Raw genomic sequence first — 27,685 nt, forward strand, 5'->3', positions numbered from 1 at the left:
CATAATCATCTGGCCACTCAGTGTGTGTGTGTGCATGTGTGTGTGTGTGTGTATACATATAATTTATGCACACATACAGGTACTAAGAATAAAATTGATTATGGCCTTCTCATCTATTTACCAAACCCAATAGCATACATTTGCTTCTATATTCTTACTCTATCCTGTCTTCTTCCCTCCTTCTTGGAGGAACTTTTGTCCTAGATGTTGTATTTATCATTGCCTTCCCTTTATTTTTTAAACACGCTCATATGTTTATATTTAAACTTTTTTATCCTCTTACTGTTAGTATCAGGTATGAATAAAGATATATTTATGAAGGAGTCACCCTTCCTGGATGAAATGTGTGTAAATGCTACTAAGTAAACTACACTGTGCCAACAGGGGGATATTTTAATGTGTTAAGCCTGATGTTAAATGGAGTTAGACAGATGAAATATTGTTCCAGACAGGGCCTTAGATTTCTTTTGCTCAATGTATCATTTAAAAGTACTGTAGTTAAATGATAAACTCTAATCTGCCATCATCCCCAAATCATTTTTATTTGTCTTATCAGTTAGAATTCACAAAATATAATTTTTTTTTAAATTTGCATATTTAAAAATAAATTCTGAAGTAAGTATTTAGTAAGTATTCTCTGTAATACTATTTTATAATATTGAAAAAAATCTTATTTTTTTCTTATTTCTCTATTACATCTTTTGATTAATTAAACTTTTAAAAACCTAGCTGTAGTTTTATAGTTTAGAATGTTCCCAGGTATTGATAAATCTTTACCAATGTTTATTTTTTTATGTAGTATTTTTTTCTTTTATTAATGGTGTAAACCTTATTGCATTCCTTCAAACTTGTCTCATTCTCCCTTGCCTTCCAGTTATCAGGAAAGATCGAGGCCATTTATTTAGACAGCTCTCGAGCTTATTTTTAATTCACTAAGATATGTTCTTTATCTTGCCACAATGAATGACTTCATTCACTAATCAGATGTTCACTGAGCGATAGGGATTGCACAATCTTTTGAATCCCTTCTCTTTCCATTTGGGACAGTCTCTTTGCCCTTTCTGTTTGACATTTTCAAAAATATTTCTTCTCATAGGCTTCTTCCCTTATGTTTGCAAACCTGTGTTTGCTAAAGTATTCCCTGTCCTCAGAATGAAAATATTACTACTAGTAACAGTTTAAGCTTTTACTCTCCCAAGTTACTGGCTTTTTTTTTTTTTAATATGTTTTATTGATTTTTTTACAGAGAGGAAGGGACAGAGATAGAGAGCTAGAAATGTCAATGAGAGAGAAACATCGACCAGCTGCCTTTTGCACACCCCCTACCGGGGATGTGCCCACAACCAATGTACATACCCTTGACCGGAATCAAACCTGGGACCTTTCAGCCCGCAGACTGACGCTCTACTGCTGAGCCAAACTGGTTTCGGCCCAAGTTACTGGCTTTACTTGTAGCTATCAGACTTCATCAGCTTGAACACTTACTCATTATTCTAAAATCTTACTACAGTACATGCTTGTTAAAGTCACAAACTTCACTTTTTTCTTTCTCTCATTTTCTACTAGGTGATTGCATGTGAACAGCAGTTGGATACCACTTATGATGCCAGGTGTGACACATGGTCCCTGGGGATCACGGCCATTGAGCTAGGGGATGGAGACCCTCCACTGGCCGACCTGCATCCCATGCGAGCACTCTTCAAAATACCAAGGTCAGTGGGTTCTAACACTCTGCCCATTGTCTGTAGCCCATTTTCTTCCTGTAGCTACAGAGTGCTCATCATTCTTATCATGCTCATCATGGAGATACTCAGATATATTTCAGCAAGCTGGGGGCAAAGTGGCCTGGACTATCATTCTGCTTCTTCAAGATATTGTGTTTATTTAATAGTTTTGTTTTATTGGTCTGTTTAGGTAGAAGAGTTTTCTCTTGATATTTGGTATGCTTTTTTTTTTCTTGTAAGAATTTGGTATCAGAAAAAGCAGTTCCTCCCAGACTTTCTCCACTCTCAAGTTAGTCAGTGAGGCACCCTAGTGCACATTCAATGCAACAGTGATTTTTCTTCTCTTCACTCTATCAATCTAGTTATTTCACTGTTTGCTAAGACTTCTCTTTGTTTAGGATTTTAAAATAACATTAAGAAAATTATAAATAAAATTTACTGGTAAAATAATAATTATTTAAAATATGTTAATGTTTGAATATATGAACATTAAACAGTAAACCTAGAAGAATAATCTCTTTGGAGCCATGAAAGAGATTATATATCTATATCTATGTAGACCCCTCCCCTTCAGTGTGTATATTGACAAACTTCCCCCTGCTTTTTCTATTACTAAATACTGTTTTATATATTTGGTTAGTTCCTATATAGTTCAGAAAACTGATATGAAAAAGATTGCCTATATTCAGTACAGATATAATATCTCCTGAAGACTTTCTTAAGGATTTTTCCTGGTACCTTAATTCTAATGGAATGACAGGGGTCCAGGGCAGAGTGGTAGGTGGTATGTTATAGTTTGTTAGCACATTTTCTGTTAAATTCTCTGGTCCCAACACCTGTAGAACATATAATCATATGTACAAAGTCTTGGGGGTTGGTTTCTAGTCCTAAGAATTCATGCCAATATTTCATATTCATTTCTAAATGTATCCTTTTGGAATATTGGGCATGTAATTAAATTAGTATAGCACCAAATATTTGACTTTATGATGTTACTTTTGAATTTCCTGTCCTATCTATAGGTTCTGAATGAAAAAACAGCAATATATTTTTAGGCCTGATTGTTTATAAAACATGTAACTTATTTGGTAAGTGGAGAAACAAGATTACAGAAAAGAACAGAAAACCTGCTCTACACCATCTCTAAGATATGTCATTAAATTTGAGGAAAACAAAAAAAAATCTATATTTCCTAACTCCTACTATGTAACATGAAGCACTGTATTTTCTGACCATTTTAATGACCATACTTAGCCCAGTGTTATTACTTTTGGTGGTGTTGCTGTGTGGAGGAGTGATGACAAAAGTTGATAACATGTACCCAGGAGCAAGGCACTTACGGAAACTACCTCATCTTAGTTATTTCTTACTGCTGTTACAGAATATCCCCAAAATGGACTTCTAAGAAATCCTACTGACTCTAGAAACAACTATGAAAATGGGATCTGAAAAGGTACCCAGTTCTTAGTGCTCTAAAATCACCCAAACTCTTATCTTGAGCAAGCCAATAGATTGCTTACTAAGGAATTTTTCAGGAGGACAAGAAACAAAGCAAGATTGTTGGAGGAAAGAATTACTTCTTTTAATGTGAAATCAGCAATCTCCAAATAGTCCAGAGGATTGTAAAATGAGTTTTAGGGGTGAGCCAGGGTAGATGAGTAGCTGCACTTTTCTTTAATCAGACTGTATATTCATTTCATTATAAGCTATTCAAGAAGTAATGCAGGACTGAAGACAAGAGGTTTCCATCCCACTACTGAAAACAAAGAGCTGTTAGAATTAACATAAAGTGGTACTTTAGCCAATGCAACCCTCATGGTTGATAAATGTTGCTTGATTACAGCGTTAGCTCAGCCTCATTTTCAAGTCAAATTCTTTTGTATTCATGAACATGTCGAAGAAGAAAAGATTTGTTCAGCTTAAAAATTAAAATAACTAATAACAAAATCTTTTAAGCAGCATTCAGAGCTTTATAGCTAATCATATTTTTTCAGTTCCTTACTCTTGTAGCACTATCTCTGGCCATGTATTCAGTAACAACAGAACTCATGAAGACATTGTCCTGTGCCCCTCTCTGCTGAAATTTCCTCCATCTTCTGAACAACTCAACTCCTCTCAGGTCACCTCTGTGTACTCTAGACATCCCTCAGAGACTTCTGCAAGGCTCAAAGCAAAATTTTTTCCCTAGTATTTCTTGTTTCTATTCTGCTCAGTATTGATGTTTTCCCCTATGGCTGTTAGCTAAAAGCAAGAAGGTTCTTGAAAAGAGAAAAAATTATCAGTTAGAAAAATTGGGTCATCTATTAAATGCTTTCAGAGAAACAAGAAACCTGTCATTTTATATAAAGAATGATTAATAACTAATTTATCTGCCTTCGAATTGAAAAATTATATGTATAATGCTTGGTTTTACCCAGGAGGACCTGTGAGGGAAGTATTGGATTAGTCCAGTTCTGCCCCTAAGTTTGCATTGACTGACAGGTGTGTCTAATTTAACCTTAATTATTATTTTTCTAGGAATCCACCCCCCAAACTAAGGCAGCCTGAGATATGGTCAGCAGAATTCAATGATTTTATTAGCAAGTGAGTAACAAGATAGTCTTTTTTTTTTTTTTAAATCAAAGAAACATCATCTTGCTAACTTTGAAATGTGCCTTTTTGAACAATTCCTTCATACTTCTTCCTTACATTTTATTCATTAAACTAGAGGCTTAATGGGGGGTTCCCTCAGGCTGGTCTGCCTTATCTCATAGTCTGGGAGCCCTCAGAGGATGTCCTACTGATGACTTAGGTCCATTTCCCATGGGCCTCCCACCCACCTTGGCTCAGGGCTGCCTGAGTCCTGGGCCTTGCAGCTACAGGAGCCGCCGTGCCCTGCTGCACTGTGAGAGCTGTCCCACTGCAACAAGAGAGCTGCTGCTCGAAAGCCAGGGGAAGAGACCGATTGCTACTCAATGCACCTCATGATGATGGGTCATTTGGTCGTTCTGGTCATCATGACACTGGCTATATATATATATAGCCCCAGAGGTTTCTACTATCTTTATCAAGACAAGCATTTGTTGTGTCTTCAGAAAATTCATTGTGGCCCAAACAATGACCTCAGGGCCCTGTTGATTCACTTATGGTAATAAGTTCTGCAGAGTTTGCATCATCCACTAACACATTCTTCTGTCCACCTGCCTTTAAGTAGCTGTATCCTCAGATTTCCCACCTGCTCACTCACCATCTATTTGGTCTGTTATTTAACCCTTCACTTATTTTTATCATTAATTCTCATCATAATCAGGTAATATTTATTATAGTTGGTGAATCTCATAATTATATAGATAAAATGCTTATACATTTGAAATTCAGAGAACATTTTTAATTTAATGCATACTTAGCTCAAGTGCAGTACCTTCAGACAGTTGACCAGACACCATGAGTTCAGACATTTCTAAATATTTATCCCACAGACTCTGTTTTCACAATTTTTATTATGACTTCACCTTAGAAAATAAGGATAAGAAATGACCCTAGGTTGTAAATGGAAGAGAAGGGTCATTAAGATTTGGTGTCATACTCCACTCCAAAAATTTAGAGAGAAAAAAGAAAGTAGAGGAACCAGTCAAACCCATCCATAACTGCCATCACTGGTTTCCTACCAAGAATATCTGCTTATTATTACAAAGACAGGTGAATAGATTTAAGTGTTGTGGAAATCTAAAAAGAATTGATAATAGTTTTTTTTCTTACTTTTCACTTAACCAGTCATTACTTGAGTATGTATTATGCACTAGAGAATATTTAAGAGTCTCATGCTCTACCGACTGAGCTAGCCGGGCGCCTTGCACTAGAGAATATCTAATAAACTGCAATAGAATTTCTATAAATCTCAGGAGAACCATTGGTAACTCTGAAGGTCTCCCCGAGATTCGTAATTATGCCCATGTTTGCAGTTCTTTCCATGCAAATCCTGAATGGAACCTGGTGAGGTGACTGACATATTTCACACAAGTTTACCTATGAGAATCATTTACTGATTTCGTCCGGGCAGTTAATTTTCTGCTTTGTATGCTCTCATTGTAGGGTGTTTGTTTTCCTCTTGTAATATTGGCACTTTCATTTCACTACCTTCTTAGAGGTCTTTTTCCCTACCTAGACAGAAAGTAACTCCAGGGCACTGAATGTGCCTTACCTGCCACTGTAACTCCAGTGTCTTAGCAAAGTGCTTGCTACACATCAGATATTTTATGACGTTTTACTTAAATAAAATAATTTTATATGTGACTAAGTGCAATACAAGTGCTGCAGGTGTCAGAAATCATCAGTCTGCTAAGCTAAATGAAAACTCTGGTTTGTACTTTTTGATGTCTTAATTCTTATTCTTTAGCATATTTTATTTAGCATACCTGAGAAATATTTTTTTGGTTAAGCTGAGTAAAAAAAAAAAAAATGCCAAATTATCATTTCAGGAAGATCAACAATACAGATTAGCAATGGCACTCTTGAAATGAAGGCATAGATTCTCTTTCTTTTTTCCTTTTTCTATATCCCCAGATGACAGCCCAACTCTGACCAGTTTTCTCATAACCATAGATCATCAGAAACTCAGGGTTGGAAGAGTATTGTAAATTTACATAGCCCATTATTATAGTAGTAGAATAAATCCTTTTCAAATATGTCCACTGAGCAGTCATCCAATCAGTAGACACCCCTAATAAAAATAATCATACTTCCCAATGCTGCCCATTCTATCTTTGAGAAACCTCACTGTTGAAAGTTCTTCCATATATATATATTTGTTCATTTTCAAATATATTTTTATTGTTGACAATATTATAGATATCTCCCATTTCCTCTCCTTTCCCCCTTCTCTCTAAGCCCCTATTACCCCTCCCCAGATCTTCACTACTATATTGTCCTTGTCCATGGGCTATGCAAAGGGATCTCTTACCCTTTGGGGCAGCATGGATGGGCCTGAAAAATATTATGTGAAGTGAAATAAGCCAAATTTAGTGAGATCATGTGAAAGACAAATATCACATGATCTCACTTATTTGTGGAATCTAATGAACAAAATGAATCGACCAACAAAAGAAGACCTGAAGCAGGGAGGCATGGAACAGACATACCTCCAGGTAGGGTTGGGTGGACAAGAAGAGATAAGCCAAAGAAAGTTCTTTCTTATGTTAACCTGAAATCTGTTTCTCTCTTAATTCTACCAATCCATCTGTCTTTTTCTTTTCTTTTCTTTTCTTTTCTTTTCTTTTCTTTTCTTTTCTTTTCTTTTCTTTTCTTTTCTTTTCTTTTCTTTTTGTCCCCTATAATCGCTGAGAACCATCTAATCTCTCTTCCAAATATATGAAGACAGCATCACAGCTGACTGAACATCCTACGTTTGTTCCAATGATACTCCTGTGATGTTGCCTAAGTGCTCTCACACCCTACCTCCTCTCTTATGACTCTGCTCTGGGCGAACTTCTCAAGAAGTGTGACTGATCTACATTAGCCTTCTCAAATGGGTTAGCCGTTTTATCACCTAGAAAGAATTACATCAATGAGAAGCCTTTAGAAGCATTAGTGAGGGAAACTGAAAAGTTTGTTTTAATTTCAGATAAGCATTAAAACTGTAATGTCTTCATTGTTATTTATTTTTAGCTAGTGACATGTAAAGGAGACTTCATGGTGGAGACTGAATTTAATTCTCACTCTGCTTGTGGGGAGACTAAGGAAGTAGTATTTAGTAGCTTAATCACAGATGTGTGCACTTTCACAAATATTCATTTTGTCCTATTGCACTTTAACATTTGTTTAGATGTACTTGAGACCTGGTCTGAGCAATTATGAGGAACATTATTCTCTTATGTTCAAGTAGTTTTAGGAATGTGAATCATACTTTATAAAAACTTACCTAATAATTACATGTTCTTTTTTGCCAGTGCAGGTGCTTGACTAAAGATTATGAAAAGCGTCCAACAGTGTCAGATCTTCTGCAGCATAAATTCATTACTCAAATTGAGGGCAAAGATGTGATGTTGCAAAAACAACTCATGGAATTCATTGACATTTATCAGTGCATGGGAGGCACAGAAAAGGCCAGGTAATCGAATAACATCTTAAATTTAAAAGCTAAAGGATCATCTAAAGACTGAACAGTTTTATAAGGAAATAGTGAAGGTGGGAAAAGTACTTAAATGCCATGGTTGTGGTCTAGAGCTCAGGGGCACTTACATGGAAAGTGATGTTAGAAGTTAAGTTGCATCCAAAATTGGTAAAATTACTGGCAGCATTTTTACAAAAACTTCATCAAAACAAAGAATGTAAACTTCAATAAGTGACTAGTATTAGTGTAAATTTTTATGTATTTTCTGCTCCTCTGTAAAGTAAGATATCTTAGAATTGAGATTTAAGAAGAACATAAAATTTGATTTTTTTGATACTATTATTTGTTAGTATATTTTCCTTGGTTGAATTATATTTAAAAATAATTAATATATTTATTTATATTTCTCGTTTGGATTTATAAAAATCTATGTATTAAAATATTGCCATATTTTTATTTATTATAGGTAGTATATGTGTGTTTATTTTAGGAAATTTAAAAGATACAAAGAAATATAGAACATAAAATCAATCTATAACCTTATAGTATCTTATGAACAGAAATATATTTTTAAAAAGTTGAGTAATAGTTTTGTGTTTTGGAGACTGCCTTCTTTCACTGATATTTCATGCCATTAAATATCCTTCTACCAAAAAAAATTTAATGCCTGCACAACATGCTATTGCACAACTGATATATTATAAATAATCCTCTATTATTAGACATTTAAGTTGTTGCTGGTTGCTTTTATTCTAGTAAGTAACACCATACTGAAAAGAGCTGTACCTGAATCTCTTATTGTTTCTTTAAGATAAATTACTGTAGATGGTACTGTTAAGTCAAAGAGTAGTCATTTGTCATTTAAATTCATTCTTGAGGATCCTATTAGTCTCATCTAAGGAGCCTATCACTATTTAGGGAGTTGGGACATGACTTCAAAGACAATTATATTTGAATTCCTTTTGCAGTTTTACATATTTAATTCCTGTTTTCTTCATGCCTACTGTATGCAGGACATTGTATGAGGACTTTATTTCTATTACCCCATGAGCTTTTACAACAACCCTGAGAGGAATGTTTTGATATTCTGTTTTCACAGTTGAGAAGAACTGAGGTTTGAAGGTACTCATTAACTTGTATGACGCTGTAGAAGTAATGAATGACTTAGCAGGATTTCAAATCCTGATCCCAAAGCCCAAACTTTTTTCACATCAGAGTAAATGGCCTAACGGTTGTGGAAAATCTGGGGAGATATTATCCTTGCCTATGTGAGCTTACAACTTTGCTGGCTGGAGAGACAGAACTAATACACATGTAATGAGAAAAAAAAATTAAAGTTGTGAGTGGAATAGAGTGCCAAAAAGAAAGAAGCAGGCATGGGGTTTATAGCAAAGAGGTGGTCTTTGGCTCATACATGCTCACATTGTTATCCTTGTGTGAATACAGTTTTATAGTCTGCCACAGTCCCATCCTTCTCAAAACAAGCAGACGACAAAGAGGAACTGAAGTATACCAGCATTGTATAGGGTGTGCAATATCAAGAACTCTGAGGGATCTGAGATTTTACCCTACTTGAAAGCTAGTAAGTTGACTTGCCAGTTTCGTAAAGGCTAGAAGAAGATATGAAACTCCTGGATCAGAGACAAAGGACTTTTAAGTCAGCAGCATGGGTTTTATGTTCATGTTTGTTGTCCTTGCTCAACAAGTCAGAGGGCTGTTGGCCTAAGTAGATACTGAATACACAGTGGGTTTGCCTCACAGTTGAGGCACCCTAAGCATGAGAAACTAGTCTTTTAAGGAGTCTGCTAGCAAACAAGTCCAAGCTTATCCCTGGAGCAAACATTATCTAAACTTCCATCTTTTTTGGAGGGAGATACATCTTTGGATCGTAATCCTGGCACTCTGAATTCTAGTGATAAATTTTTTTGAAAACTGCTATATTTTTGGCACTGTGTTAGACTCAATACTTCTGTTTCTGAATCACAAAATTTAGTCTTATTTATCCAACTAAGGACTCAGGATATGCTTTCTATATGAGGACTCATGTCTTACACAATTATGGGACATTTTTAGTCATTTTTTAAAATATTGATCTTTTTTTTTTTACTTTTTTACTTAAAAGAGATAAATATTGGAATGTTCTACTTTACATATTTTATAATTTCTTTTTCATGTTGTCATCCATTATTAATCTCTGCTGCATTTTGGATGATTTCTTCAGAATTGTTTCCCAATTCACTGATTTTTTCTTAGACTGGTATAAATTGACTAGAGGCCCAGTACACGAAAATCATGCACTTGGTGGCTCATGCAGTATTCTGTCATTGTGATCTCCCCTCTTCTTTATCTTCTTCAACATAAACTCTGGAACCATATCTTCAAATGTCAGCACCCTTCAGAAGCCTTTCTCCCAAACCCCAAGTTTACATTCGCATGTTTTCCCTCTAGGGTCTTCAGCACTGTTCATACTTCAAAGTCAGACAGACCTGCAATGGATTCCTCATCCTTCTGTGTACTGGCCCTGCCATGCACTAGTTTTGTGATTTGGGGCAAGTGACTAAATCTCTCTGAGACCTGGCTAACTCTTGTCTGTGAAATAGGAATGCTACTGAGATTTATCCCATACAGTTTTTCGGATAAATGAAATGCCCTAAAAAGCAGAAAGCGCAAACCTAGTATAGAGTTAGATACGTCATCACTTTCAGGATAGTTACATGCATCTATGTTTTGTGAATCTTATTAATCTTTGTAAATCACATATACTGAGTCCAGTGCTTTGCCTGTAGGAAATGCTCAATAAATATACATTGTCTTGAATTGAAGAGTCTGGATTGCGATCAGAAGTAGAAAACCCTAATCTGGCTTTTTATATTCAGTAGGTACAGTTAAGAGCACATTTGACTATTACTTAACTGATATTAATTGTTGAAGCAACTAACGTGAATTTTTGTTTTTTAGAGAAGGGTTTAAATGTCTTTTGTAGAGAAAACTTGTATTTTAACAATTCCTCTTTTTCTAATTCTTCTGCTGAGTTAGTGGCAAAAGCAAGAGGACTTGAGGGGGGGGCGGGAGGGGCGGCTAAGGGGGTGGAAAGATGATAACATTTACATTGGTTTCTCATTAGTTCCTAAAACCATCTTTGTGAAGTCACATGATGTGCACCCTGGTCCTTCTTTTAGGATAGCACCATTGAGGTGCAGGGTGCTATTGCAGAACCAAGACTGCCCAGTCTCTCAATTTCATCTCTGTGATGTTTCTTGAAATTTAGTTATTCATTCAGCAATATAACCCAACTAATACCCTGAGGTAATCATAGGTTCTAGAGATGTTTTACTAGAGAAATTACAGTTTAAAGGGATTTGGTCATGCCATTATCTCACACCCCTTATAACCAACACATGTAGTTCTGCAGCTTAGACGGCAAGGCTGGCTCTTGCAAGAGAATATTGTCTTTTCTGTTTGAAGCCCCCTCGTATGGGGCTCCAACTCTAAATATCGCTCTAGTTTTGCCATTGATCTAACACAATAATTCATATGCTCCCACTTCAACGATATCTTTGCCTTCTTCAGTCCGTCACTTTGAGAAAAGGCAAAGATAGTAGCAGATTGAGTTTTGAAACATGCATTGATCCTCTTTGCTTCTTAATTCTTTTGAAGGGATAATGAATATTAACTTATTTATAAAAGCAGCCCTTACTTGTTATTTAAAAATCAAATCAGTACATAGACAAGAAGCTTTATAAAATTACCCAAAAACCCTGCACCATGGGGAAGAAAACACAGCATAAACATACTTTCCCCTTATCTACAGGGGATACATTCCAAGACCCCCCAGTGGATGCCTGAAACCTTGGCTAGTATTGAACCCTATATGCACTATGCTTTTTCGTACACATACATACCTATAATAAAGTGTCATTTATAGGTTAGGCACAGTGAAAGATGAACAGCAATAACTAATAGTAAAATAGAATAATCATAAAAATATAGTATAATAAAAGTTATGTAAATGTGACATTATTAAGTAAAATAAGGGTTACCATAAGACTATGACCATCGGTCTGATAACTCAGAGGGCTGCTGAGTGACTCAGGGGCAGCGAGCATACACAGTGTGACACACTGGACCAGGGGATGATTCAGGTCTGGGCAGGTCGGTGTGAGATTTCATCATGATGCTCAGAATGATGCACAGTTTAAAAGTTTTGAATTGTTTGCTTCTGGAATTTGGACTGTGGCTGACTATGTAACTGGAACTGCAGAAAGCAAAACTGAGGATGGGGGGAGTACAGTAAATGCTATTTTAAATAAACATTTACTCAAACTTAACAGAAGAAAAAGAGACTAAAGAGAAAATGAATACATTGCTGGAGTTAAGATATATTTTTATTTTTCTTTGTGTCAAGAGTTTTTGGCTTTTGCTGGATTTTAAAAAGCTAGATTCATTTTGATTCAGATATAGACAATGTCTACTGTCTCCTGGATCTGATGGATGCAGTTAGCAGTTATATGTCCTCCCATCTCCTTTGTTTTCACTTTCTGGTATTGTTACACTATTATTTTACATTGTCAGAGTTTAACATTTATAGTATATCTATAACCATAATTTGTAGGGTTGAATAATCTTTATTCATTGCTCATGACAAGTTTTTTTGTTTTGTTTTTTTTTACTATACCTTCTTGTTTTCTGAGTCCTTTTGTCATTATCTTGGGTAGTTAATTTGTCTTTGCATGGTTATTTTTTCTAAGTATTTTATTTTATAATATATTTTATTGATTTTTTTTATTTTACAGAGAGGAAGGGAGAGAGATAGAAAGTTAGAAACATTAATGAGTGAGAAACATTGATAAGCTGCCTCCTGCACACCCCCTACTGGGGATGTGCCCACAACCAAGGTACATGCCCTTGATCAGAATCGAACCTAGGACCCTTCAGTTCACAGGCCGTCACTCTGAGCCAAACCAGTTAGGGCTACAGAAAGCTTCAACCCTGAATTATTTCCTTCTTGAATTTGAAGCTCGGTGTTCATTAGGTAAAATATACTTAAGTTAATGTTTCTTCTCCTCAAGATGTTACGAGCATTGTTCCACTAGCTCTTTGGCAGTGTGTGTGGCTGTTGAGAGAACCAAGGCAATGAGATGCCTCCCTTTGTTCATGACTTTCTTTGTCTGCAGGGTGCCCATAAGCTTTCAATAATTTTGCCAAGCTGTGTGTTAGTGCCAGTCCTTCCACATCTGTTTTGTTTGTACCATATAATGTGTTATAGCCAGCTCACACTGGCTCATGAGAGCCAAGTGAATCTTTGTTCTTTTCTTTTTCATTGTGCACGCTTAAACCATGCACCTTACCCTACCCATGACTTGAGTCATATTTATTCTGCAGCTTGTTGCTTTTCTGTCATGATTTTCTTCTGTTTCTTTTCTCAATTCAACTGTCTCAGTGTTTATCTATTTCTATTTTTTCTTGTCTCTTCATTAAAACTGTGTATCTTCTCTTGAGGAGTTTTCTCTTTAATGAGAGATCATGTAAGAAGTGCCTTTGAGGATGGAGAACTTTTGTCTGAACCTTTTCCATGATTCTTTCCTGTGTTATATGTTCTTCATCTGCTTTTTGTTTATATCCCTTAACTCCTCCTCCTCCTCCTTTTCTTTTCCCCTTTTGTGAAAAGTATGTATGGCGATGAATCTCTTCTCAGGTGGAACCAGGAACACATAAAGAGTTAAGTGTTGTTTCTCAGATAAACAGGTTTCACAATTTGCTTTATAGATTGTGGGACTATGGTCATTTCTGTTTTTCATGAAGGAAAGAGACTTTTCTCTACTTTCCATTCTTTTTGCTGTTTAATGAGTTCTAAGGGAAGGGAAAATTTACTTTATTCTGTGGCCTTTATCTTGGACTAACTCTCATCCAGCTTCTTGATAGAATAGGACAGGGTGCAATGGATGATAGATGGTCTCAATTTTTTGATGCTTCTTTTATTAAGAGCTTGAGTCTTTGCTGCCTGCCCTTGAGCGCTGGCATTTTCTGTGACCTCTTTAGTTGATAGAAGATAGCAAAAGTAATGTATTATGTTTCTGAGCCCAGACCTTAAGAAGCTGTCAGTGTCCACTTCAGGTCTCTTGGGGCACTGTCTCTGAGAACCCTGAACTGGCAGGAAGAAGTGAGATGAACTACTATGAGACCACTATGCTGGGGAGACCATAGGTGGGCACTGTGGTTAACAGACCTGCATGGGCCTAGCCTCACAGCTGTCCCTAAAAAGTGCTGGCTATATGACTGAAGCTATCTTGGCCCCCTTAGACCAGCCTACTCACCAGCTGAATGTCACCAAGTGACCTAAGTTAACACAACACAGAGCAAAGGAATTGCCTACTTGTAAGTCTTGCCTGAATACATGGCCCACAGTCATGAAATATAATAAAACTAGTGACCCAGTGCATGGATTCATGCACATCGAAAGGAAATTAATTAGAAGGTGGCTGGTGGGGTGGGACTGGGTGAGATGGGTAGGACATGTCCCAGAGCCAACCTCCCATGGTCCCTTCCCAACCAGCCATACCTGGGGTGGTGCCATGGCTTGAAGGGTATCTATGGAATGAGTGGAGTCCCTCTGGCAGGTGGGGTCCCTCGACCTGGCTTGTGAGGATTGGTCTGAAACTGGCTCTCTGACATCTCCCCAGGGGTCCCGGGATGTGAAAGGGCACTCTGCAAAGTTGCTGTGGTGTGGAACGCAAATGCAGGTGTTCAGTAAATCAGATTCGGGGCCAACAGTGCCCCAACAACAACATAACCCATGGCCAAAGGTGGAATCTCACAGACCTGCGAGGAATTGGGCTCCCTCCTCTCTGGTTTCGGGGTGCATCACCCAAGAACTGCCGCTGCCAAGTCACTGCAGCTTGGCAGCTCCTGTGTTGAGCATCTGCCCCCTGGTGATCAGTGTGTGTCCTAGTGACTGGTTGGACGAGTGGAGGGACACTTAGCATATTAGCCTTTTATATATACATAGATGTTTTATATAAGCTGCAAAATTTTAGGATAACTTGTTACATAGCAATGAATAACCAAAACAAGAAACTATTAATAAGAATGAAGTCACCATTATTCATTGTGTCATTGTGACTTAAAACCTTAGGAGGTTTATATAACAAGAGTCCCACCTTGAGTCTAAGAAAGATTAGCTATGTCTGGGCTACCAGTGAGATGAGTGTGTTCACATAGATGGACGGTACCGAGGAGCCTCCTAGGAAAGGAACTGGAGTTGTGGCCACAACAGGGAGCCAGGAATTTCTGATGGGCAGTGGGTTGGTCTAATAGGAGTCTTTTTGCCTAGGGTCATGTAATGTTTTGGGTGATGACTGCTACTAAGGGAAGGAGCACAGGTTTGACCTGTAAAAAAAAGCCCAGTAGTGGGAGGAGTTGGAAATCTGGATACAAGTATTGGCTATTAATCAAAGCCATCCTGAACCCAGTCCAATGACCTGGATACATGTCTGTGTCCTAAGAAAGGTGAGGTTATAAGTGAAAACTGAAAGAACCACTTTACTCAATCTGTAAATTCAGTACAAGCAACAATACTTGCCCCATCTCAATCAGCATATAACACAAAGGGGAAATGGCCATCAGTTCCATTTCCCAAAGGATTCCTGGATGAAAGTAGCAGCAGGAAGGGCCAAATATCCACACAGCAATAGTGTATCAACTGAGAGGCTCCTCAGCAGAGGAATAAGCTACCTGGCAGAGTAACTGGAGGCACTGCTTGCAGGTTGAGCAATGCTGAGCAACACTCAGCCTAGTCAGGAAGGAGTCTGTACTGAGGAGCAGCCAGAGCACCCAGAGTGACTAACTGTGTGTCAGTCACCATTTCCCCAAATAAGTGGGAAGGATACCAATACCCAATAAGCAAGATCTGAGTAACACAGTGTCTAGCTGAGGAGGGTTTGTCCATTTTTGAGACAAACTTATGGGGACAATGAGCCAGCAAAGTATGATTTTTGAAGACCCCTCTTATACCCATAAATTATATGGGATGGCCCATGTTGTAAACCTTCAGGAGGCGCCATTGATGTCATATTCCACATGAATGTTGCACAGAGATACATCAGTGGTGCCCTTTGGTGTTGTACAGTGTGGACTATGGATCAGGAGCCTGGGAAAATTCTGAATAAGTTTGTTTTATAACCCAACTTGATCACCATTTATGATATTATCTACATACACCTGATTTTAACATAACTAGAGAATTGGATAAAGAGCTGTCCCTGATTCTTACTTTCTTACTTGGGTCCAAACTAGCTTGAAAATTTATGCATTCTAAAGTACTTTCACATAAAATTGACTTCAGGTAAAAATGCTTTCAGCTAATCTATACAAAGTTGAAATCTGTTTCCCTAAAGTTCATGTGGACTAATTTATTTATCACTTCCTTGGTATTTTCAGCATCATTCAATAGAAGATTGTTTTTCATTAGAATTTAGTATTAAAATATGCTAATTATTTGTAGGGAAATTTAAATTTTATATGTTATGATCACTTTATAAGTTCAGGAATTACATTAGATTTCCAAATATCTATAATATTTGTTTCTAATAATGTTCTAGAAGTCATTATTTTAAAGATGGCATTATCCAATTTTAATTATATTAATTTGACTCAACTTCTTATTTTAAAAATATTTCACTTTTTCTTCTAATTTTATCATTATTTTACTTACAGTGGTTTCTGAAAATAATCACATTTGAATTAATGAAATAAAATGCTTTGAATCTAACAAATATACGTAGTTATATAGAACAAATTATAACCCATTTTCTAAAAAAACCCAAGATTTTCTGGGGGAAAAAATCTGTGTACATTATTTGGCCTTCTTATTAAAGACATTCATCTTTAACACATTAAAAATATTTTTATTGATTTCAGAAAGGAAAAAGAGAGAGTGAGAGAAACCTCAATGATGAAAGAGTCATTGATTGGCTGCTTCCTACAAGCCTGCACCCAAGCATGTGCCCTGACCAGGAATTGAAGTGTGACCTCTTGGTTCATAGGTTGATGCTCAAGCACTGAGCCACACTGGCCGGGCACAAATTTTATTTTCTAGAGTAAAAATAGCTTCAGGGATTATTAAGAGTATTAACCTACGTTATAAAGGTTGCAAAAAATACTGCAATATTGCCTAATTACTTTTTTTTTCTTTCAAATTAAATTGCCTAGGATTTGACCACATCCATTTTTGGTATTGTTGCCATAAGAAAAGACACATTTACATAAAATTACATTTACTGTTGAATTCTGCAGGGCCTCACAGGAGGCAGGACACTGAATGTGGTTGATACTAATATTTTTTGCAGCAAAGCAAAAAAATATGTATAGGTTGAATGGAGGACAGAGGAACCATTTTCCCTGAGCACCTTCCCCTGTTTTGTTCTCTGCATTTTGTCTTCATGTTTAAGGAGACTAATAGTCTGTTGAGAGAAACACAGAAGATGTTTGTGATTTAAATTAGCTAAAACTTTTAGCCATCTTTTTTTGCAGGGAAAGAGTGAAAAATATTTTTAAGGATAGTAGTAAAGAATTAGAGCAGAATATTTCAGTCTTTGAGTAGAATTCAAAATGATGTGCTCCTCATTCCTTACTACAAGGCACGTAAAGCTTTATCTCTGACTGTTCAGCTGTCCTAATCTTGTTTGCTTCCCCATTTAGTTTTGTAATCTCTGCAAAAAAAGTGCTGTATTTAAGAGAATTTTTAGTTTCAGAAGATTATGATTCACTTTGAAGTTAGATTTCTATATAAATACAGCTGGAGTTGCTGGAGTTTTTCTTTTTTTTTAAGTGAAAAAAAATCTGAAGTCAAAATGCCATGTTTTATTTTTAAAAAAAAGAAAAGAAAGGGAAATTAGTAACTAACTATGGCTTTTCTAGCTTGGATAATTTAAGTTAAAACAGAATTCTATTGTTTTATGATTGACACATATATATTTTACTGTACCACAAGTTTCTCTGAAAAAATAATGTGTGTGTGTGTGTGTGTGTGTTTGTATAAAAACATTACCTTGGCCGCCCAACCTAAAATGTGGGTGTTTTCCTTGTCCATGGACAATAGTGTAATTCTCCTATATTTATTCAAATAAAGTGGAAGGAGGTCTTGAATTCTTTGAGGGAGATGTTAAATTTGATGTATTAAACATGAAAGTAGAGTTTTTAAGTAGGCAGTTGGATACAGAAATCTAGATTTCAAGAGAGAGAAGTCTATGTTAGAGATCAGGTCATCTTTATATTTGCTTATAGAGGTTCTTACTGCTATAGCACTGGATGAGATCACTGATGTGTGTATTTATTTATTTATTTATTCATTCATTTAATATATTTTATTGATTTTTTGTTTTTGTTTTTTACAGAGTTGAAGAGAGAGGCATAGAGAGTTAGAAACATCGATGAGAGAGAAATATGGATCAGCTGCCTCTTGCACACCCCCTACTGGGGATGTGCTCACAACCAAGGTACATGCCCTTGACAGGAATCAAACCTGGGACCTTTCAGTCTGCAGGCTGATGCTCTATCCACTGAGCCAAAGTGGTTTCGGCTGATGTGTGTATTTAGAAAGAATGTGAAGGGGGCTTAGGGTAGAGCTCTGGGAGACACTCACATTGAGAAACTCAGCAGAGGGAGAGGAATCAGAACTGGAGAATAAGCCAGTGTGATTTTCTGTGGAGGAAGAGCAGGGTAATGTAGTCTATGGCAAGCCACGTGAACCAGGTGTTTCAAAAGAAGGAGAGGATAGTCAATTCCGCCAAACAGTGCTGAAAATTTAAGAAAAATAGAGTAATGCTGAATTTGTACACAAGAAGTTCTTCAGTGACCTTGAAAAGAGCCATCTCAGCAGGCTCACTGGAAGGAAGCCCCAGTTGGGAGAAGTTAAGGAGAGGGGTGAGGTAGGGTAGAAGAGAGAGGGAATGTGAAGTACTCTTTCAACAAGCTCAGCTGTAAAAGAAAGAGAAATGAGATAGTAGTGAAGGAATGGAGGATCAAAGGAGAGATTGTTAAAGATGGGAGCTCCTAGAGCCCATTTGAATGCTGATGGAGGGAGAAGCTGATAAAGCATGTGAAAGAGCATCCTCACCGCAGTCCTGAGAGAGCAGCTGCACAAGTAGGAGAGCTGGCCTTTGTTCACTGTAGGGATAGTTTGTTTTTGTAACCAGAGAGGAGACTGCAAGAATAAGGTGACATAAAAATGAAATTCTGCCAACTTGTTTAAAAAAAATATGTGCAAAGAAAGAAACATACAACTGAAAGGTTAAAGTTGGTGCTGCCTGGGTAGGCTAAATAGCAATGTCAAAAGGTGAGTAAAGAAAAATTGAATTTACTTAAAGAAAAGGGCATGGGCGATGGGGAGATCCAAAGGGAAGGATTACACAGCACTGAGCCAAAGGGTATTGGGTCAATGATGGTGGCAGAGACATAAGGAAGATGCAGAGAAGAACTAACAGGATAGCCTTGGCGGGCAGGCGAGCTGCTTTGGCTCACTGGGAAGTCAGAGTGAAGGGGACTTTGGAGACAGCTTCACGGGGTTTGCCTGGGATGAGCTGCTGCTGTGCATTGATTCCCTGGTTGCAAGTCTTGTGGGGTTCCTTAGAGGGAAGAAGGGTAAAGGGAATGGCACTGGCATGCTCCCCTGGGGGAGAGTATGTTCTGGGTCCTTCATCCTGGGTGTATTTATCTCTGTCTTGCAGGTAGAAATCTTAGGGGAGGACTTAAGAGAGTGTCTCAAGAGAATATTGAGTGTTTCAAGAGAATATTCTTGAGCTTTTTAGGAGTGCTCTTCCAGGGTCATGGTCTCTACTGATTGGTTGGTGCCAAGGCTGGGGTCATTAGTCAGTATAACTGGTCCTGAGGCAGCCAGGGCACTACCTGTCTGGTTTTCCTGCTTTTCTGGGCCTGGAGCTGAAACACAACTGAGGACTAGATGTTACTTTTAGGGAGGAAAAAGTCAGGGGGTGTAAACGGCATGACCATTGATATGCCAAAGGAGGATAGGTTGTCCTGGCAGCAAGGTTCTTGTTTCCCAGTTTTTCCCCTTGCTGGACATCCAGGGCTTTCTGCCCTGGTGATTTTCTGTATCTGGTGAATTTCTAGCTCTGCTCATGTCTGTCTAACAACAAGGAAACATCAAAATGTCAACAGTGGATATGCATGGGGAGGGGTTTGGGATGGGAATGGGGGGACAGGGACAAATATGTGATACCTTAATGAGTAAAATAATTAAAAAAAGAAATATAAAAAATCGCCAACTCATTGGCACTGAAATATAAATGTAAACAGTAAAAAAAATGTCAATAGTGGTTATCTGTTGGTAATGGGGTTATAGGTAATTTATGTCTTACATTTTTTGGCATTTTTCAATTTTTCAACAAAGAAGATATTTTTTTATACGTGGAATAAAGTTAATATAATAAAGATAATCACACAATCTTAAGTGACCCTTAATGCCATCATTCCTTGAAAATACAAACTCCACCAACCTTCCCTCTATACCCCCCATCCCCCCCAGCCATATTCTTAACCAGGTAAATGTTCTGTAGTGATGTTTATCCTACAGGCACTTACAGGGGCCTTGGTAACACAGCTCTGCCTATTGAAGGAGCAGTGCCACTCCCTCTTTGCAACAAAATTCTGCCCACAGAAGCTGTGTCTTCTCTGCTCTCTTCCTTGTCTCTAAGCTAAAAGTGAAGAAGAAAGATGTTAGGAACTCTTGGCAGGTTAAAGCCATCAAATATTCTTGCAAACACAGATGTCCATTTTATTTCAACATCGAAAACCAGGTCACTCTATCTAAAACAATAGAACAGAAACGTCCCATTCACAGCAGAAGCAGACAGGCTTTCCCAGTGGGAACATTTGTCTGCAGTCTCCAGATAACTGATTCTTTTTAAAGAGCCCGCAGGCACACTTTCACCCTGCCCAGAACCACATAAAAATGATTACCAGATGGTATATGTTGCTTAAAATTTGCTAATAGCCTTAATGAAATCACTCTTTTTAATTAGTGAGATTGTGCCTATTGTTCAAATCATAAACAAAGGATCATATCCTTTTTTTCTTGAAGCAGACTGCTTCTTAATTATACATCAAAATCTCTGCTAGAGAACAACATTTCTTTTATTCTGTTTCTTGAATGGATGATCCATACATACTGAAATAGTGCCCTCATAGTCAGTGAAAAATAGTCTGCTCATGATGTCCCTTCCCAAGGGCAACCAATCCAGTTCCTTGTTCATATTTCTAGAGTTATTCTATATAAAATATTTTTATTTATTTCAGAGAGGAAGAGAGAAATAGAAACACAACTGATGAGAGAGAATCATTGATCACCTTCCTTCTGCATATCTTGATGTTCATATATTTCAGATGATTTAGTACCCCTATGGAGAAAAGATTAGGAGACTATTAATACAGAGATTTAGATAATATAAATTAAGGAAGATGCTGACATAGGTAAGATTTTTATCAGCTTCTATGTATAGTTGACCTTTGAACAGCATGAGTTGGAACTACAAGCGTCCACCAATACATGGATTTTTTTTCAATAAATACGTGTAGTACTTACTGTAAAGGTATTTTCCTTATTGTTTTATTAACATTTTTCTCTAGCTTACTTTCATTGTATATAATTATAATACAAATAAAATATTTATTGATTATTGATGAGACTTCTGCTCAACAGCAAAGTTTTGGAAGAGTCAAAAGTTTTGCATGGATTTCTGACTGCAGGGGAAGGGGCAGTGATGTCCCCATTGTGTTGTTGAAGAGTCAACTGTATTGCTTTTCCCACATCTTCCAGAATTGCAACAAGTTTTATGAACATGTATATCTGTGTACAGTCCAGATTAAAGCACATCTCTGAGGAATTATAAGGGAAAGAGGAAGGATTAGTGAATGAAAAGGACATTTAAAATTTAATGGGGGATGGGTGACTATGACATCTGTCACACCAGCCATTGCCAGAGTTGTTCTGCTGATCTGGTATTCTTTTCCCACCATGATTTCAGAACTATACAGTTGGCCAAAAGGGTAAAACTGCAGAAAAATAAAAACTATTTTTCCAAGGCACATCAGTGAGAGCCTGTACTCCCTTTGATAATACCATTTGTGACTTTGCTACTAGAATTTAACGATGGATAAGGAAATGAAAATAAAACCATTGATTAGAATTATGTTTAACAATGGATTGCTAGACTACCCCAGTGGTTCCTGGATGGTCTTAGAAGATAGAGCTTGATATTTACAAGAGTACATTTAACCAAAATAAAAGCAAATAAAGCTATTGCATTGCAATAGAACAACAGAATAGTAAAGATAAAAATTTAACATTGAGCAGCAATTGTGTGTGTTTTTTTCCAGCGTGTAGAACTGAAATACAAGTGAAACTATAATAACCATCCCTGAGGGTAACTGTGACCTTTGACAACACAGAAAGAAAAACAATTATAGTCTGAAACTATTTCTCTCTAGTATTACAGAGTAAATGAAATATATAATCTGGCTAACAAGCTGTACTTTCACAAGACAACAAAAATATTATGGAAGGATTCTAGCTTTGCTTTCTCCAGGTCTTACAGAAACTAAACATTTAATAAAGTAATAAAAATGGAAATTGGTTGTGTAAAATGAAGGCAAAGGGAAAATGGTAGAAGTAGAAAATGGTCTTAAAAAATATTTAAAAATATATATAAAGTATATATATATATATATATATATATATATATATATATGGTATACATATATACTTTTTACTTTAGCATTTCAATTATTTAAAACCAGAATTTAAAATTAATAAAACTTTTCTTTGGTTCTATAGTAGATGAACATTTAGTAAAAGGAAAATATTCACTCCATTACCCAAAAAATATATTTTAAGCACCTATCATTTGTGAGAATCTGGTCTAGGAGTTTGGGATATGTCAGTCAACAGATTTAATTTAAAAAACAGTCCTGTTCTCTCATGGTGTTTACATGCCATTGGGAAAACCCAGACAATAAATATAATAAATTAATAAATATTATAGTATATTAGATGATGATGCATGCTAAAGAAAAAAAATAAAAACAGAGCAAACTGGATTGGGAATCCTGGGTTGGGGAGTGGGGTGGAATTGCAATGTTAAAAATGAGTGATCAGCTCAGACTTCACGATGGAGGGAGGTACATTAGTCTCTCCAGGCAGAAGGAAAAGTGGAGCTGAGCCTCTGAAGCATTTAATGTTTTATTAAATACTCTTTCTAAGATTAAGAAGGAAATAAGAATGTTTTTCAATTGTAAGAAATCCCCCACTTTACCCAGAAGTCCAGGTAAATTTTTCTAAGTGATCTTACAAATATTTTATAGCTTTCACAAGATCTGAAGTTTTTAAAAAATATATATATATTTTATTGATTTTTTTACAGAAAGGAAGGGAGAGGGATAAAGAGTAAGAAACATCGATGAGAGAGAGTCATCGACCAGCTGCCTCTTGCACACCCCCCGGGATGTGCCCGCAACCAAGGTATATGCCCTTGACTGGAATGGAACCTGGGACCATTCAGTCTGCAGGCCGAAGCTCTATCCACTGAGCCAAACCGACGCTGGCATAAATAAATAAGATTTTTATCAAAATGACAGTCATATGAGAATATTCTAAAGAGAAGCCCTTCCAAATTCTGTAGCAGTTACTTCCTATAAATGTGTATTAAAGTCTCAAAAATTATTTGCATTATAATTGTGTCTGGTACTTGGTATATAGGTACATCTAATAAATCAAAATCACTTGCTATTGAAAAAATGAAAGTCAACCAAAACAAAGTCAGCCATGACTGATAAGATATTCACTAATGTATAAAATTATAGAAACATTTAAATGTCCTTGTACAAACGTACTAATTCATTTTAATAAATACATAATAGTATAAGTAAGAAAAATCATTCAAAGCTTTTATTTACCCAAAGGGACTCCAAAGAATTCAGGTTTGTTTGTGGTGGGTTTTTTTTTCCAGACAAATACAGATATTAGATTAATGTTATGATGAAGATTGGACTAGACATATTCCTTTGATGAATAATCATTTAGTCATTCTAAACATGCTTATTGAGTATCTATTATGCCTCAACTATTCTTTTAACTTCTTAGGATACATTAGTGACCAAAAGAGATATATAAGAAAGTGTAATGTATTTTCACAACTGCTGGTTCTTTTTTTAATTTTTATTTATATACTCTACTTTTGTTTCTTCATTATGATTACAATTGTAATAACTCATAGAGAAAGCTTTTATAAACCAAATACATGCACCTAACTTAACTATGCATCATTCATGTATTTTTAAAAAGCCATGTGAATAGATATAGCCATGCCAATTAACAGAGTAGTATTTGAAGCAGTAACTAGTTGTACCTCCTTGATTTTAACATATTATTCTTCATAAAAAAATGATGTGTTGAAATATATGTATATATTATAGCTGAAATTATCCAAACATTTTTGTTAACTCGTGTAGCAGATTGTGTGCTCCTGGTGAGCAGGGACCTGTACCATTTGTCTTCATAGCTTTATCTCACATTATTGTGTGCTCCATAAATTTAAATAATTATTGAATGAATAAATAAATGAATGCAGTAGTGGATGTTGAAACATATAATTCAGGTGTGTGTGTGTGTGTGTGTGTGTGTGTGTGTGTGTGTGTGTAGGGGGAGAAGCCTAACAAATAAGCATAAGAATAAGAATGGAAATGTCATATTAATCACGTGCTTCACTGAGTCATGCCACTTGAAAGAGTGTAAATGTGAGTCGTCACTAGTGCTACTTTGTCATGGCAGCTATTACTCTCTCTCTCTCTTTTTTTGCCTCATTTTCTCCATAATGTTTATGGCCCAAGCAAGTGATAGCAGTGCTGGCCATGTTTCCCAGAGCAGCCCTTTGCCAATGGCAGCTAAAGACTGTTCCTGGAGAATGAAAAGGAGTGATGGTGAAGAACCAGGCAATCAATACTTGGCTGGCTGGTACCCTCATATAAATGGGCAATTCCAGTGTCCAGAGTGTTTTTCTAGTTAAACTGACTTCAACCCTGACGGGGTGAGAGATTGGGAGGGAAGTTTGCTGAGCCAAGATGTGCTGGACAACGATGGGCCTTTTCATTGCATTCGTCCAGCACCTAACTAGGCTTTTGCACTGTTGCCAAAGGGGAAGAAGATAAGATTGCTCACTCTAAGCAATACTATTCTTCGTACATCAGCTGGCTGGGTAGGACTAAGTATTGCTATTCAAGCCACCAGTTGTATTTTACATCTTCTTATCCTTGATTCCAGGCATAGAAAGATGAATAACACTTGGTATCTCTCACAATTTCTCCCCATCTGGCAGGAATGGTGAACATGAATATCTGGTATACTTAGTTGAGTTGTGAAAGTATCTCTCTACTAGTTGTATAATCTCTCTGTGAGTCTGATTTTGCCTGATAAGTAGAAATTTGCCAGATGTGGGAGGAAGTAAGTCCAGGCAGAATGAGCGAAGTACAGCCGAAGCTGGTTTGGCTCAGTGGTAGAGCGTTGGTCTGCGGACTGAAAGGTCCCAGGTTCGATTCTGGTCAGGGGCATGTACCTTGGTTGCGGGCACATCCCCAGTAGGGGGTGAGCAAGAGGCAGCTGGTAGATGTTTCTCTCTCATCGACATTTCTAGCTCTCTATCTATCTCCCTTCCTCTCTGTAAAAAATCAATAAAATATATTTTAAAAAAAAAAAAGAATGAGCAAAGTACAGAATCTTGAAAATACTTGACATATTGGGGAATGTTCTGTACAGAGATGATAGGTCATGGTGCTAGGAAGGTTGTTTGAGGCAAGCTTATCAAGGTTCATTGATTTCATGCCAAGGAATTTTGAGTTATGCTTTAGGATCTGGGGAGCCATCTGAGGTTTTTATTCATCACAGTATCAAAATCTTTGCTATGGTTTTGGAAGCTAATACCAAAAACATCATGGAAGACAAATTCACAGAAGCAAAAGACGAGGGTATCAGCCAGCCAAGTATTGATCCCGTTTCTTCACCATCCGCTCCTCTTCATTCTCCAGGAACAGTCTTTAGCTGCCAAATGGTCCCATTAAAAAAATGAAAAATTCAGGGCTCTTCATTTCAATCAATTGGATAATTGAATTTCTTTTTCTAGTTTTTGAAAAATGTATAATGTGAAGCTCTTTGGAAATAGGAGGACAAATAAAATGATACTTGTTGAGTTCAGCAAATGTGGAAACCAACTATATGCCAATCCTGTGCCCAAAATTATGGATGATATGCTTTCATTCATTCATTCATTCAGCAAAGGTTTTTTGAGGACCTACTATGTTCTAAATGGGAAATAAAGACGCATAGTTTTGTACATATTGGAGCTGATATTGTAGTAAATGATTCAAATATTAACTAAATTATCCACACAAATAAGTGCATAACTATAAATTTTTGTAAATTCTATAAAAGTTACAAAAGAATCTAAGAATTGCAAATAGGAGTGAAACTGTTCCTATTATTAGATAAAAATTATATCAGCTACATGATTTGAAAATATTTGCTTTCAGTCTATGGCTTTACCTTTTATTCTCTTAACTGTGTCTTTTATAGAGCAGAGTTTTTAATTCAGTAAAATCCAACTTATCATTTTGTCTTCTATGGGTGGTGTTTTTGGTGTTGTAACCAAAAACTCATCTCCAAACCCAAGGTTATCTATGATTTTCTCTTATATTATTTTCTAGGAGTTTTATAGATTTGTATTCTACATTTAGGTTTATAATCCATTTGAATTAATTTTTATGAAAGGTGTAAGGTTAATGTCCAGATTCTCTCTTTTTTGCATGTATGTTTAGATGTTTAAGCACCATATTTTGAAGAGATATCTCTATCATAAGGCAGTTTACAGATTAACAAAAGGAATTAGATGTGTACACAAATGATTGAAATGACTTAACTATTTGCCTGAAGGTTGTAAGAATTATGCTTAGGGGTTCAAAAGAGGTGGCATTTGAGAGCACTGTGGAAAGTGAATAAAGTTTCACCATGCAGATGGGGTCAAAGAGGAAATAATAAAAACAAAGGATATATATAGATACAGATTAGATATAGATATAGATATAGATATAGATTAGATATGTGGATATATGGATATATGGGTATATGGATGTATGGATGTAATGATATATAGATATATAGTTATATAGATATATAGATATATAGTTATATAGATATATAGATATATAGATATATAGATATATAGATATATAGATATATAGATATATAGATATATAGATATAAATGATGGATTTGCATATAGATTGCATGAGAGGTTTGAGAGACATAGAAGAGCCAGGGATCACTCTTGGGGTTTTTTCTCAAACAATAAGAAGAATGGGATCACCGTTTACTGAGATGAGGATCATGGGGCAAGAGCAGGCATGGGGCTGGGGTATTTAGGCGCATGGTTTAGAATGTGTTGATTGTTCCTGTTAGACTTTCAATTGAAGTGTCCAGTAAGCATTTGGATACTTAAGTTTTGAGGTTAGCAAGCTTGTTAGTACATGGGTGATATTTAAATCTGTGAAATCAGATATGAATGTTGATAGAAAAGAAAATAGCTGCAAAGATTGAAGTGTGGGAAACTCCAAAATATGACAGAAATATGAGGAGAAACCAGAAAAAGACACTCAGATGAAGATGCCAGTGAATCAAGGAAGAGAGTCAAGCCAGGGTGCAGGAAGCCCAGCTGGGTGTATTCAGGAAGGAGTGTTATATGCTGCTGGTCAGTTAAGTAAAAGGATTGGAATGGACCCCTTGGATTAGCAATGTGAATGGCATTAATGTCCTGAA

At 36.6% G+C, this 27,685-nt stretch overlaps 1 protein-coding gene across 1 annotated transcript in view; it reads left to right on the plus strand.

Annotated features, from left to right (window-relative positions):
* Positions 1–27,685, plus strand: part of MYO3A (myosin IIIA) — a 186,685-nt gene that overhangs the window by 58,366 nt on the left and 100,634 nt on the right. Inside the window, exons 8-10 of the mRNA XM_084867969.1 lie at positions 1,567–1,712; positions 4,242–4,307; positions 7,654–7,809. Coding sequence (XP_084724095.1) covers positions 1,567–1,712; positions 4,242–4,307; positions 7,654–7,809 — 368 coding nt within the window. The remainder of the gene's footprint in view (positions 1–1,566; positions 1,713–4,241; positions 4,308–7,653; positions 7,810–27,685) is intronic.

The sequence above is a fragment of the Pipistrellus hanaki genome, assembly GCF_964339955.1.
Source record: "Pipistrellus hanaki genome assembly, chromosome: 1".
NCBI classification, from domain to species: Eukaryota; Metazoa; Chordata; class Mammalia; order Chiroptera; family Vespertilionidae; genus Pipistrellus; species Pipistrellus hanaki.